Source organism: Buceros rhinoceros, unplaced genomic scaffold (assembly GCF_000710305.1).
Source record: "Buceros rhinoceros silvestris isolate BGI_N320 unplaced genomic scaffold, ASM71030v1 scaffold26660, whole genome shotgun sequence".
Taxonomy (NCBI): Eukaryota; Metazoa; Chordata; class Aves; order Bucerotiformes; family Bucerotidae; genus Buceros; species Buceros rhinoceros.
The window spans coordinates 27,425-42,813 of NW_010388339.1; the positions used below are offsets into that span (position 1 = coordinate 27,425).

Below are 15,389 nucleotides of genomic sequence, written 5' to 3' on the forward strand. Positions count from 1 at the left end.
AAATCAAGGCAATCTGTTAGAATTAGGTCCCAGGTCTACCATCTCTGCTCCCATCAATACAAGTATTTACTCCAACTCATTTAAAGCCCATCCAAGCAAGAGTTGGTCATACAACCACAAATCTGCAGTTGTCTGGTTTCAAATCAAGCTTGGGGAGGGTATGAGGAAGAGAGGAGGAGGTGGCACAAGATATGGATAACCTGAGCCAGGGGAGCCAAAGATATTCTAGCTTGCTCTTGGCTAATCTGGCGGTGTTTTGCAACCTAAAACAGTCAGCCTTCTTGGAGGGCTGGGAAACAAGAGCTAGAAGCCACTCACACAGCTGTCCGCCTCAGTGCAGTCACACACTGTGTTTCCCAGGAGTGGAAACGGCGTCCCAACCCTTTGTTATTTCAGATAACAAGGATTTGATCATATCTCTTTCTGAGGAACTTACAGGTGATAAGGATTAGAAGAGTGTGCACACAAAGTTCTCCAGAGGAGGCCTCACACTTGCCTGCAGTAAAAGAATCATTGTGGAATCCAGCAGGTAGAAGACAATAAAGTGAGGGGGGTGTGTGTACACACGCATACCTGTGTGTGCAGCATGAGGTCCACCAGCACTGTACACACTTGCACTGCCTTTACTGTATTTCCAGTGGTCTATATGGGCACTTAAGAAGTAGAAAGAGGACAAGTTATACACTTGTGATTTGGTCTATTGTCAGATTCCACTGGCTTACCTGAACTCACATAGATGTCCTTCTGCTGTAGTAAGCATGATTAGCATATCTACCAATGAAGGAACCTTCTGGCTACTTCACGCCCACCACAGAACAAGTGCAGATGGTCATTTAGAGGAGCTGCTTTAAATTCACATCCTACCAAGTTACTCAGTTGTATTTGTATATATAGATGTCACACTATAGTAATACAGCCTTTTAGAAGAGGCAAGACCTTAAATATGGCATTTGTCTCTTATTTATGTTACATAATGTGATTAGCATTTTGTGTGTCAACAGAATAACTTTAAACAACTTGCTTTCATCTTTCTTTTCATCAACTTTTAAGTGCAGTCTTAATGTATCAAACTTCAAAAGGAGGACAGTCAGCAAGGAAGAGGTACCCTCTGAACACAGAAAAGAAATACTGCAATTTTGCAAGACTTGAAAGAGTTCAGAATAGCTTCTGCCACTTGAAGTTTTCCTCCACAAAATGTGATTCCAAAGTCCACTGGTATGGCACAGTTAATATTACTTGCAAGATCCAGTCTAGGCATTCAGGGTAAATTATTAAACCTACCTGATGGAAAATCAAGCACATCGTTGCATTCTTCACCTGTACAGGAACACATGAACATCAATCCCCCATCTTCCTTCTTTTCCCTCATTAAACACTGCTTTGAGCTAGAGTCATCCAATACGTGCCCATATAGTGTTTTCTCTGGATCATGGCATATCGTTTCTAATGTCACATTTTCATCATTCTGTCTCCTAGGAATGAAAAGGAGAAAGTTAAAATCAAAGGAGGAATATTTTATAAAGGGAGCAGACAGGATTGCGCCTGACCAAAAATTGTCTCTTTCGAGAATGCAAATGAGATTTAAAGAGAGTCATACATTCTGCTCCAGCTTTCCTGAATGGGGTAAATTTGGCTGTGTCTGGGCTTCTCACACTGGGGCATTTGTACAATGGCACAGCTATTCCTGTATCATATTACCATTGAGTTCCAATGAGTGCCTTTGAAAATCTTATCCAGAATTATTCAAGCTAATGCTCAATGAACTGCTGTGAACTTCAGAACATACTTTAGGTTTTTGTGGTCACTGCGCAGACGGTAAAAATTTGTGGGAAATTATGATAAAAACTGCATTATTTCCTCAAAATCTGAGGAATTTCTAGTAAGTTGGCCTCTTTGTTTTGCTTTTGAGGCCTACAATAGGCACAATTTCTGCACTGAAGGAACTACACTTATAATTTAAAAAAAAACCCAAAAAACAAACCACCAACCATAGAACTGTGCAAGCTGGAGTTGCCTTACTGTAAGGGAAATATTTACAGCTCATAATTTGGACTGTATACCTGTGTTTTGATCTGGTCCACAGGTTTCACTTCATTGACAAAAGACTCAGAGGCAAAGAACACTAAACACAGTTCTCAACTCATTTGCCTTTTGGATAAATTGGCATGAAAAACCCAGAATGTATCTTAAAATTGTACTAAGGCCACTTTGTATGGCAATAATAGACACTGAGCTAAAATCCTTACTAAAGAAGCACAGGACAAATATCTGATAATATAATAACCGATCCTGCATTTCAAGTGTCTACTTCCAATTGTGCTGAACATCTCTTCAAGTCAATGGACACAACTAATCCCTCAATAAACTAATTAATTATGGCTCTGTAAATGGTTCTAATTATGTTCCTAAATCAGCAGCAATGTTGCAAATACTCAGTTCTTTTCCTTTTGTCCACTTGTGAACTCATTAAGAGTGATTCCAGTTTTCTTTGGTAGGATTGGCTTACTACCATTTATGGCAGGGCAAAACCACAGTTTTTAGACTGGAATGGAAGTTTAGAGTCCACAAATCCTATAAAAGTGTTACAACTCATTTTCATCCACTCTTGATTTTTTGAACCTAGACATAGGCTATATAAAAATCACCATTATCAGTCACTACATAAACAGAAGTTTTTTTTAATCATTAAGAGAAAGTATTTCTACCTATACATGGTAAATAAGCCTCCTGTTACAGACCTACATAATCTAGATTACATTGAAACCTGAGAAAGAATTGTCTTTCTACATCAAATGGCACCACAGTCCTGCATCTCAAATCTGTTTTTACGCTGAGTGCTGTGGGTGGATACAGCTTAATGGTTTGAGTAAAAACATGCCTCTTTTCCAATAACAGCATAAGCTGGAACAGAACTGCTTTAGAAGAAAAAAATCCCCAGAACATTTAATATCAGAGTTGTTGTTAACCTCAAGCAACTTTCAGTATGCTGAGCACAGATAGGAGTGGAAGCAAGAGACCAAAGCCTGGTGAGGTAGCAGGGACATTCTGAATATCAGAGCAACTGAGGAAAGTACTGACAAATGAGGGTGTGCTTCACTCTCCACATCTATAAAGAAAAACCTTACCATATAGCAACACAGACTTCGGTATTCTTCTCACAGATAGCAGTGATGTTGCAGTTGCTTTTGCACTGATGTTGGTTTGAGCAGGTGGTTACTTTAATGTCACAAAATTTGCATAGGTTTGGCATTTGCAATCCGTTTTCCTTATTTCTGTCTACATGTGACATAATTTCAGCTTAAGAAAGAAAAAACAGAAGGAAACTCAATAATGTTATTTTATCACATTGCTCATTATGAAGATAAGGCACCATCAGCAGCAAACATTCCCTCCCACCCTAAACTAGAAAATCTTTCATGTTTCACAGCTACCAGTTTTCTTTACTAGAGAACAAGTGTCACAGGGTCAAGACCAGCTTAAAGTGAATTTGAAAAGTGAAATCAACTTCTATTGACTTCAGAGAGAGAAAATGTTGCTTTGCAATTTGCAGAATCAAGCTTATTCTGAGCTCAGTTTGCACTGAAATAACTTCTCTGCAGTCAGCCACTTGCATTATTCACAGGCAGTATACCTGTCTCCCATGTACAATATATTGTAACATGGTCTGTGTGCCAAAGTAACTGTGGATACCACAGTTGGAATGCATGTTAGGTGGGTGACATCATCATGACATGGACCATGGAGAATTTTGCAAGTTTGTCTTTACTAACCTGAGGCATAACCTAACACCTGACAACCTGGGTGTTGTCCCTAATCTGATTACTGTTCACGTAGAAAAAACACAGAGCTGGAACTGACTTGCAATTTAAGGTAGATGATCTGCCAGCGGTTGTGAGTGAAACTCAAGTTGGAAATGCAACACGGTATCTATGCAGCTCATGTAATCTGCTACTGGAGTCTTCCTGGGCTAACTCAAAGCGACTTGAACTCAAACTAACTTGCAATGACAGCCTGCTTTGTAGAAGTCCACTTTGACCCAACAGCTACGTTTCTGCACCCAGGCATTGAAGAATTATTTGCTCACTGGGTTCAAGTCTTAGTACTCACCATGTGCCTCAGTGCGGTAGCAGTAAGGGAAGAATTATTTTTTTGTCCCAGTGTATGAATTTCAGGAAACATATTTTTAGTTCAAAAACTATTTTGAAAAGCCATTGTGACTACAAGGAAGAGAAAATGCCAACATAAACTTTTTTCTAAAGCTAAAATGAATATACAACTACCTCAAGTGGAATAGATGATCTACAACAGTTTCAGTCTGACTCACTTTGTAATATATTTAGAAAAGTAGATTGAACCACCTTAAGGAGATACTGCTCTCCACATAGCACAGCCCTTCTCTTGTAGCCACCTGTGTGTTAAAATTATGTCCTTACTGCTCTCTGGCCAAATGTTGCTAGTCAACTGATAATAGCCAACCAGGGATTCATAATTTCCCCCTTCTCCATTAGCTGAGAAATAATTTTTTTCCTTCTAGAATGTCACTATTTACTACCATTAGAATACTTCTTTTACAGGAATTAAATACACGTTTTTTCCAGAAGGAAATGAAAAGGCCTCTTGCTAGCATTTTCAATGGATTTCTGAGCCATCATGAGGTACTGAGAGGAAGGTCTTTCCTCTTTATCCAAATCACACATTCTTCTCATTGCTAGTGTGCTCTGGTGCTGACCTAAGAGTTAAGTCTGACCTTCCCCTATCAGGCTGATGCTGATTTCGACATTTAGGCCCAGCTGGCAACTAAGCACCACAGGGCTGCTCCATCATTCCGTCCCCCTCTTTCCCCCCATCCTGCGCTCTGCAGTAGGATAGGAAGGAGAATCAGAGAATTAGGAGAGAAAGGTAAAACCCTGTGGGCTGAGATAAGGACAGTTTAATAGAACAACACAGAGAGAAGCAGCAACAACAACAACAATAATAATAATAATGAACATTTCCCCCACCACCAGCCCCAACCCCCCTTATATATACTCAGCATGACATCAACTATGGTATTGACCATCCCATTGGCTATCCTGGCTGTGGCCCCTCCCAGCTTCTTGAGAAAATTAACCCTATCCTAGCCAAACCCAGGATGCTCCCCTATCAGACTGATGCTGAAATCAACCTCTGCAGAGGGCCTAAGATGAAATTTGGAGTTGGATGTGAACTTCAGTATCACTAATGCACAGCAGCACTCTGCTGATCACAGTCTGCTACTAGACTTCGAGGACTTAGAAATCCAGGAAAGATTGGTCTCCTTCCAAGTCACATAAACTCAGACCTATTTGTAATCCACAAATTCCTGCCTGGAGAATGACAAGTTGGTAGAGTTCTTCCCTAGGGAAGCGTATTCACTCATTCCCTGAGGGGGCCACAGGCAATGAGGGGTTCAGGACCAGCAAGATTGCTCCTCTTCTTGTAGTCACTTGAACATCCGTTTCTAAAAATGCTTGACTATCCTGCTGCTCACTTCATATCCCATGAGCCAACACCTCAAGGCTTTCTCCCATTCAGACAACCAAAGTCACTTGAACACTGTGGACAGAAGCAACCTTTTATTTTGCATGAAAAAAAAAAAGCGGATATAATAGGAAAGTCAACAGAGAAAACACAGATTTGCACATCTGAAGGAAGCCATCCTAAAATGTGTGCTTGTCTCCTAAAATTTGAGTTTTGCCATCTACTCTCTAATGTTAGTTTTCTTATTTTGACTTCTACAGGAAGCCTAATTCTAGCTTTCCTTGCTTCCTTGTTCATGGAGAGGGCTCCAAATAAAAGACTGTAGTTTCTTGGCTACAAAGCTTTCCACCAACCAACCAGTAGATCAGTCACCTTGGTTAAAATGCATGGGACATGCAAGCCAACATGTGGGCTGGATATTATGAAAGAGACACTAGAGCAGCCACATAACAAATACCAACTCCATGGATTCTGGTGGAGCCAGGCTGGCAGAACAACACTTTTCCTCTGCGGTTCTTGTCCTTTTCATGATTTCTCAGGACCTTATAAACAGTATGCCTCATCCAAAGTCTATTGACTGTCTTGAAGTTGTTTGCTTTGTGTCTGTTGTTTGTAGATATGTAACTTTCACTGAGGCCTCAGGCTATAGTTTATATCACCCTTATTTTTTAGTATCATTAAAGAAATCTCAAAAGCCAACAACATTTAAATAAAGCCCAAACCAACATGTTGTCTTTTTTGGGTTTATATAAACTGGAAAATTTATTTATGTCTTAGTTTGCACTTCAGAAACAGCAGCCAATTTGTCTTACTCTTGTCTTGTAAAATACTGTTACTGCATTTCTCTTCTCCCATACAGTGCCTCTGGCACATATATACATATAAAATAGCACTGCTGAGCAGATAGATCTCACCCCTTAAAAAAAAATGCTGAGGGAGATGCTGGGATAAGAACTCAACTACTCAGCTGCAGTGAGATAATTTTATCTGATGGGAGAGACTTGAATTTAAGACTTCACTATGTCATGAAAATCTGCAAGGAGGAGGACTGCCTTGATCAGAAAGCCTTGAGTAAGATTGTCCCTGGTCTCCTGAAGATCAAAGATGCACAACATCATATCTCAGTGGCTGGAAAACACAGTAGCAGCTGTGAAGATTGTCCAGGATGTATTACCTTCTCATTCAAAAGAAAGACAACAGGTTTGGCCAGAAACAGTACTAAAGGCAGCATTTTTTCTATTTTGTCTACCGCGTACACAATCTATAACCTCAGCAGAACTTTGATAGTGATGGGGACACTGCCAGCATTACGGAAGCGGAAAGGTGATGATGCAAAAGCACATTCTTTGCCTTACAAATACTGATGAATTAATTGTAGGAGGGAAGGAATCAAGGAAAATTACAAAATCACAAGACTAAATAAAGGAAGGAAAAAAACCCTGACCAAAACATGACTGAAAAACAACTGCTGGGTTCTCCTTTAATTGCCATTGCTGCTTAGACTTCTAGAGGTCATTTGAGTTACATTTTGAAACAAAACAAAGGGTCATAAGGAGGAGGGTTGGAATTACTGTCTAACTTAAAAAAATTAAAAGATAAAAAGACAATAAATCACTGGAATCCAAGAGTTTGATTTTTGCAAGAAAAATGTCAACTATCATATGACTTATAATAAAATCACAGGATTTGGCAACACTGCAGATCACCTAGTAACACCCATGACAACACCTAAAGGGGTAAGCCTATGAAATACGTATTTCCAGTTTTTCACTTAGAGCTGCCAGTTCTGAGCTTAATGCCATCATGTATTGAAATGGAGCGTCGGTCAGTGATACATACTCCCATACTCACTATGTGACTATGAATTCACATAGTCTATACCTTCTTGGATGCTGCTTTGGGCTGCAGTCCTTTTTCTCAACTATGATTTACCCCAGTAGGATTACCATGGAAACAGGAGTTTGGTGACTGTTTCTATTAAGATTATCAATGATTATCACAAGTGCTGAGACGCCTCTGTAAAATCAAATATGAGCTATCTTTTACACAAAACTAAAATATGTCAGAGGAAAACAAGTTCCATAAATGTTTAGCTCACCAGATAGTTAACTATCTCTGTTATCCAGAAAAATCACATTCCTACAGGTTCTGTTGCAGAATCTCTATGTCTCAATCTGTATCGTATATAGTCACAGACTACTGACACTACCTTAGTCTGTGCCTAGCAATTTACTCCTTTTTTTCCCTTGGAAGGTGTTTCGCCTCTTAGGTTTCCTTTTGATCTTCACCCTTCCAGCCCAGCATAACAGTTGCCTCAGCCAGTACTTAAAGACCTGCCTTTAAGTGTACTGATTGCACTTTTGTTTGCAAAGTGTTTGGGACATTTGTGTTGCATGATCAAACCTCATCAGAGCTCTGCAAATAATAAAGACCAAAATAACTTCCTTTTTTGTGAACATACTGTTTTGTGAAGTACTTGGAGGAGATGCATGTCATGGCTTCTCCCTATCACATAATGACTCTTGTCTGCAATATGAAAAATATTGAAGTTACAGCTATCAAATGGCAACAATACAATTGTTACTGCAACGAGATGCAAATGCAGCCCTGAAACCCATCCTATCACAAATCAGCCATTACGAGATGGGGGCAAAGAACAGTCCAGCAGGGCCCACAGGTCTTCGAACAGTTTGTGCGGGCTACAACCTGATCTTCAGCTGTGACTGAGAAGTCTGCTAGGAAAGAAGAAGGCAGTCTAGATTAGCTGTTCTGACATGCTAGACCTAGCCAAAGTAGCTTGGCCATGCCTGGATGAAGGAAGGCCAAAGCTGAAGAAATGGTTCACAGTGGGAAGGCTACTGATGAATGTTACTGAAATGTGGAAAAACACTATTTCCCACCATTAGGCAAGGATCGGGCGAAGGTATATGCAGAGAGACAAGACAAAAGGAAAAAGAGCAGGAGTTAAAACATTAAGTCATCTCTGCAGTGGAAGTGCCTGGATTTTAACAGCAAGTGGAATTGGCAAAACTTTGCTTTAGGGATTGCTGCAGGCACTGACACAGAAATAGAATCAAATCTGGAAGGAGCTGCAGAGAGGGACACAACCAGAGAAAATTAGGGAGGGAACAGCTTACTAAGCTGGAGACCTCGAAAATAAAATTCATTCTTGTATTTAAAGCATTAAAATAATACCATTTTCACCCACTACTTCCAAAAAGAGCTAGCATTGTCAGTTTTAATCATGGTTTCGGCTCTTCTTTCTGGTATAGGGCATGACAGTGAACCGCCTCAAACACGCCTAAGAATGGAGCTCGCTGACGTGACTCCTGGCTGACATTAGTACAGGTGTGAGGAGACTCCAGCTCAGCACTTACAATAGAAGTGTAAATATATTCTGAAAACAGGGAATAAAAACAACACTATTGTGATGCTACTAATAATGAGATGGATTTTTTACCTGCAGATTTTTAACTTGCTGTTCTCTTCCACATTTTCTGGCCACTGTTTAGCACTCCATGGTAGGCAGAACAAAAGAATACTGTCTCCAGGCAGAAAGGCTGAAAAAAAATCTAAATGACGGCTTCCCATAGGGCATTCAAAAGGATGTTTCATCTTCTCTTGACTTTAACCCACAGCCTCCCTAACACAGATGGTGAACAGCACACAGCACCAGAGAACTGTATGTGCTATAACACGAAGGTCAATTTATTCAATTGTGACTACAGGGTTTAGGTTTTTTCTGCATAATGCATTAAGTTTGGAATTTACTGGAAGCTGTCTTTGGTGGTTAACTCTTGTGACTTCAGATGTACAACAAATATCAAGTACAGCAATGCTCAGTAGGTTTGCAAGATTAGGAAATATAGCTTTCCTGCTTTGTTGGAATAAGTATAATTCATGGTTCAGAACTGAGATTTGCATAGCTAATTCTGACCTGTCCATTAAAAAGCATATCCTGCAACTTCACTTTCTTTTGTATTCTTGTCTGCCCAGTGAAAGCTGCTATTACTTCAACCGGAACAGAGCTGAAATAGTATAAACACTTCAGCTTTGTACAAATATTATTTTTCCAGCTTATATGCTCTGAAAATAGACAGGAGTCATTCAAGCATTTTACAGTTATTTCTGTGATGTAGAACAGTGTCTGTGGCAAAACCCTGACATTTAAAACATACACAATTTGGAACAATTCTGACTCAGAAAAAACACAAACATGCCTCCACTCTCACCTGCAGAGCCTTATCAGAACAAAACCATGCAACTGAATCTTCTAAGTAGGTTGAATGGAGTTTCTGAATCCATCCTACCTCTCCCTTCAGTTAGCTAAGAAAGCCTGTTTATAGAAACATGCTTCTCTCCACTCCTGTCTCCTCAACAGTCACACTACGACCACCAACCACCTACTTCAAAATATTATAGTGCTTTTGAATCTTCATAAGGGCATTGGTGAAGGTGAGTCATTTGTACCTGAAAGGGCCATGTATTCCCTCCAAAAGCTTAGTTTATATTTCCTCTCTTTACCTCTCTGACTACAAGAGAAATGAGGAATGTCCACCTTAAAAAGTCATCCAATTTTGTTTTCAAGGGCCTATTTATTAAATTCCCAGTTTTCAATAGGGAAATTCAAAAGCCCACCCAGTACAGATGGAACAGTACTTTAGGACATTTTCTAATAAGTTTATGGCCAAGCTACTTCTATTAGCCATGAAGTATTCCACAAGGACACACCCTGGCTCTTCAGTTTATCTGCAAAGCTATCAAATGTGATTAGTGCATTAGAGAAAAGTGCACATACAAACTGAAAAATTAGTGAGATCATTAAAAAATGAATCATATTCTCAAGGTATCAGTGCTGCTCACCTAAAGGCATCCCTTTAGCAGTCCCAAGCGTCTGTCTGGTGATACCTGCTTAAGGCAAAGACAAATCTTGTCTGGTTTTTTTATAAGCATCCTCAACTAGACAGGCTACAGGTGGGAGGGAGTCAGAGAATTTGTAAAGTCTATGTCACAAAACAAGTGACTGCATCTTCTGCTAAACTTCTGGGCAGCATGACACATTAGAATCTCTGGTAGGGGCAAAGAGGCTAACTTTGAAAGTGTTAGGATCTTCCTGCTATAACGTATTGCCCAACCCTGCTTGCCTCCCATGGAGAATCGCAGTTGTGGCACCTGTGATGGACAGGCACATGGGTACAGTTCCTACTTATCCCTTATACAGACAGCTGCTGTGCTGGTCCATCACTGCAACACCAGAGTGGGCAGCCACATGGCACACTGTGCAGATGGAGTGCTGCCCTCAGCTCCCACAGATCACTGCACAACCAAAGCCGCACAGAAATCAAAAATAGTAACAACCTTGCTTGGCCAAACACTCACAAATGACACTCTTACAGGGCTTTACTCATATCTAGCATATGGCTTTGTCATGCTTAACTTTCCTAACAGCTTCAAGTAACTAAGTGCTGGCCTAGCATACACATACTCGCCCATGAGTTTAACTAATTAAATTAAAGGGGTGGAGGGTTTACAATTTTGCATGTGGATCTTCAAATCCTTTTAAAGCTGACTTACCTCAGTATAGGTTATATTAGGAACAAGGCTATCCAGTGTCAGAACTAAGAATTACTGTGCACAAAGTTCTTGTGGTTTACTCAATTACTTTAAAATCAACTATAAGCTCAAGAGATGTGAATTTTGTATGTGGAAAAAGCTTTCATGTTACTTGACTATCTACCTGCAGCATTTTTAAGGAATAAGGAAGGCTAGAAAGGCAGTAGAAAACAATTTCTTCCAAATGCAAAATGGTAATGATTTAAAGGCTGATCTCTACGCTGGCAGCATGCAGCAGCTCAGGTGGCAAAAAGCCAATTCTCCTGAAACTACAGTTAATTCTTGCTAAAGTTAACTGATGCTACAGTTAAACTCTTGCTAAATGTATGTCCACTGGAGTCTAGTGTATTCAAAAGAGCAGACTAAGATAACTAAAATATATTGAAAACTGTGTAAATAACACCCAAAAGCAGCTGTTGTGACTTACGAAGAGTTAATACAGACAAGCTTATGTTTATTTATTAATACTGTTCCTTCACTCAGGAGACTGGTGAGCACTTGCAAATCTGCTCTGGTCTCTGAGAAGAAACTGCAAGAAAGGTCATGAAATAAGTTCGTTTGGAGGGACATTTTTGCTTGCTTTATAAAGTAGTGAAAATGAAGGAAAGACATTAAGGCTGTGACAAATCACACAAAACAAGAAATTAAAAATTACATTTGAGTCCCCCAGATTCCCTTCAATACAGCTAGGTTGCTTAGTGAATCAGAAAAAGTATCGCTCCTGTATTTGCCATTTCATGCATTTTTCATTTTGTTTGCTTTAGTAATATACCCTTAAAACTACTGACACATTTTCCTGACAGGCTTTGGAAGACATAAGGCCATACCCATCTACCATTTTGAAAGACTCCTGCCACGTGCAGCTGGAATTACCACAGCCCTCAGCAGATGCCACTGCAGAGCCTCCTTCACACTCACACACTTTTTCTGACATTTTTAATGTTGCTCCTTTTTGATGCAAGGAAACGTATATTCTGAGAACAACAACTGTCTGCCTCCTGCAGAAGTACTCAGACCATTTTAAGAAAAATTACTAACTTGTTTCTTAAGCATTGTGAATACAAAAGATCTTCCCTTTTCTCTCTAGTGAGCAGAAAATATCTGCACAATTACAATTTGCAAAAACCAAACTCTCCTGGCTCTGATTATTTTTTCACATCCCTCGTAGCACTTTCTCCTCCCTCACAGAAGAATTAGACCTCACCTTACCACTACTCCCTCCACTTCCAAAAGGCCAGTTTGACCCAGAACGGTTTTCCAGTCTAGACAACTATCTGACTACACAAAGCCAATAAAGAATGAGGAATAAGGAATGGGAATCTACAGCCTGGGTAATGCAGAACTGTGTGATTCAACAGCAGCAGCACTTCTGAGGGCAGAGAAAAGTCTCTGTAGATCTATGGCTGCAGTTACTTCTGGGGCAAGGTCAGGCTGCCCACTGTGCCAAGGACGTGGGGGACCGGCTGTCTGCTGCTGTCTCCAACCTGAGCACAGTTTGCTTTCAAATGCCACCTGCCATGAGACAGGAGACGTCACAGGCCTTCAAAGGAGAGGAAACAAGGGCTCTGCAGTTATTCTCTTCTGTCAGGCATTGCCACTGCAAGGGCAGATGGGACTTCCCTAGGGCTTATCCTCATGGGTTATGACACTTCAGAGAACGCTCCAAGGATTGATGTTTCTTCCTCAAAATATTTGCAGATGCACCTCAGACAGGGCCCTGTAAGTCCACTATGAGATGGGAGGTATTTTGACTTTGAAGTGTAGAAAAGGTACTTTTGGTGTCTCGAGTCAGTTAACAACATTTATGGGAGACAACTGAGAAGACGGGTATCTCTGTGACTGTTTCCTCAGCAGTACACAGACTTAGCAGATGTCTCCTCTTCACAGGATGTTGAAAGAGTCAGAGCAGTCTTGTTTTTAAAATACACTTTTTTCAAGAGAAGGAACTGTATGAAAGGGACAGACAGTACTGTGAACACAGATATCCTCTGTCTAAAATGAAACATTTGATCTTGCTGAAGGTCTGTAATGTGAACATAAAAATAAATTTCAGCCAGTCACCTCAAATCTGCTTTGTTTCAGGGGAAAAGTCTGATGAACATTTATCTGAAACTACCATTAGTCTAGGAAAATGCTTTGTAAGCCCAGACAAAAGTATTGGCCAAGTTTCACCTTTTGCTTTGAAACTTTAGCTGAACTGTTAATTCTCATCTCTGATTTCAAAGGGCCTGATGCTGATTACACTTCTTTTTCTGCAAACTGGAAGCAAGATCCTGTGGGTTGAGGAACAAAACTTTAGTCAAACAAAGCCAAACTTAAATAATAGATTTGGGATTAGGGAAAAAAAAATCCAAAAGCAGTCTCAAAATGTAACAGTAATTAGAACGGGTTGCATCTGTTCACATACTGGTTTAAGTGTCACATTCACAAGTAGCAAATATTTCATAATTATGAAGCACAAGGGACACAGATAGCATAAGTAAGACATAAAAAGATTTTAGGTACAATGGCATGGTTTGGAGTACATAAATTACAGTCTTGCTGTAAATGATTTATTTTCACCTAGGCAGAGGAATTCAAACTAAAGCTCCAAGATATTTTTCCATGCACAGCTCCATATTGCACCTCTGTAATGGCCCTTCACAAGTGCTCCTTTAGTGTCAACTGCTGGAGCATGTTCAAGTCATGAGTTAGGGGGTGCTTTGTGCTTCTAGCCAGGACCCACACATTCTTTAAGCATGATCTCAGCAATCAATACAGTCAGAATTAGAAGAGACTGAGCAAACTGGCTTCAGCCACAGCTCTTAAATCCACCTTAAGCAAGGATGTGCTCTGCGTGGGGACAGTCTCTATCTTGTATAATAGAAAACTATGTGTGTACACCAGTTGCTACCGAACCAAACCAAAATTTCCATGGTATTTTATAACACATCAGTAAGTATGAAGAGAAGCTGTGTGGACACAAAAGATTCACAGCTGCCCATTCAAAATAAGAATTTAAATGGATTAACCAGACAACTGTGCTTGCAAACTTGCAGTCGTTACACAGTTATATGATTCAGAGGGGCTTATAAATATTTGTTTTTCCAGATACAAGGAGGGTCTTAGTGGGATTTTTTAAAGTGCATTGACTGCCACTATCCATCTGTCCCAGCTGTAAACAAACAAAAAAGGAAATGAAATAAAACTAAGGATGTTTTTAGTCACAATTTAAGACTTGGGAATTTTGGTTTAAGCTTAATAGTAAAAGACACTTAATAAGGAACTTAAAAGACATATTTTTGCTTAGCTTTTTGAAGATCTCTGAATTTGAGGAATATTTGAGAGATCTGGAATTTAAGCTAAGGCATGTCCCCTGACCAAAGGATGCTCCTACTATGGTACTAGTTTACAATGTAATCTACAGATTCTGGTAAAACACAATTCCGTGCAATTTCTTTCTCTAGACCTGAATCCCTCCTAGTCTATTTGAAAAATTGTTTCCAAATACAAAGTCTCTTTTAACAAGTCCATATCCTTAACACACACACAGAGGCTTCTCTGTCAGACACTGAAGGGCAAACATGTTTATGCAGAAATTCTGTTCAGAGCTCCTTTTTACTGTGAGAAGCCATTTTCCTCCAGGAAAATAATGTTTATGAATCCCCACATGGCAAGTTTTGAATGACAGATTCAGGAAAACAGTATGAAAAATAAATTACCCTCTTTCCTAACTCATCTGCTCAGCTAAAATAGTAAATCAGAGGAAAGTTAGACTCAAATGTAATCCCTTGGGAGCAGAATCACTTTGAATGGATTTGAGGAAAAATACACATCCTTCTCAAATTCAGTAGCTTGGACGGTTATATTTATCTCTGTCAAATTACATGCAAAGAAGCAGAATAACAGAATTTAATACCCTGGGGATGTGTTCTATTGATAGACGTATCTAACTTTCACAAGCATTAATGGGAGTTAGTATATATGCTTAGAATTGAGAAAGGGCGCATGCATAAAAATACACAGTTCTAATGATAGTCTACCATAAGAAACCTTTTTTTTTCCCTGATTTCTGTTACAGAAATCCTACTGCCGTGGCATGCTGTTAGAGTTATCACATTTCTTGGTAAAGAAGTACCAACAATGCAACATCTCTGTCCTTTATCTGCCAAAGGAAAATTTGCTAACATATCCCCCAAGTATTAGCTCTTCCTTTTAATGCATTTGCAAATGACTCCCTCCAGTTACCTTTGAGACTATGAATCACTAGCTGTCAATACTATCCTGTTGAAATAGGG

The 15,389-nt window shown here is 39.8% G+C and overlaps 1 protein-coding gene across 1 annotated transcript in view; it reads right to left on the minus strand.

The window, feature by feature from the left end:
* Positions 1-3,289, minus strand: part of TGFBR2 (transforming growth factor, beta receptor II (70/80kDa)) — a 30,705-nt gene extending 27,416 nt beyond the window's left edge. Inside the window, exons 1-2 of the mRNA XM_010145676.1 lie at positions 3,126-3,289; positions 1,282-1,472 (exon numbers count right to left, since the gene is read on the minus strand). Coding sequence (XP_010143978.1) covers positions 1,282-1,472; positions 3,126-3,289 — 355 coding nt within the window. The remainder of the gene's footprint in view (positions 1-1,281; positions 1,473-3,125) is intronic.
* Positions 3,290-15,389: the final 12,100 nt, after the last annotated feature.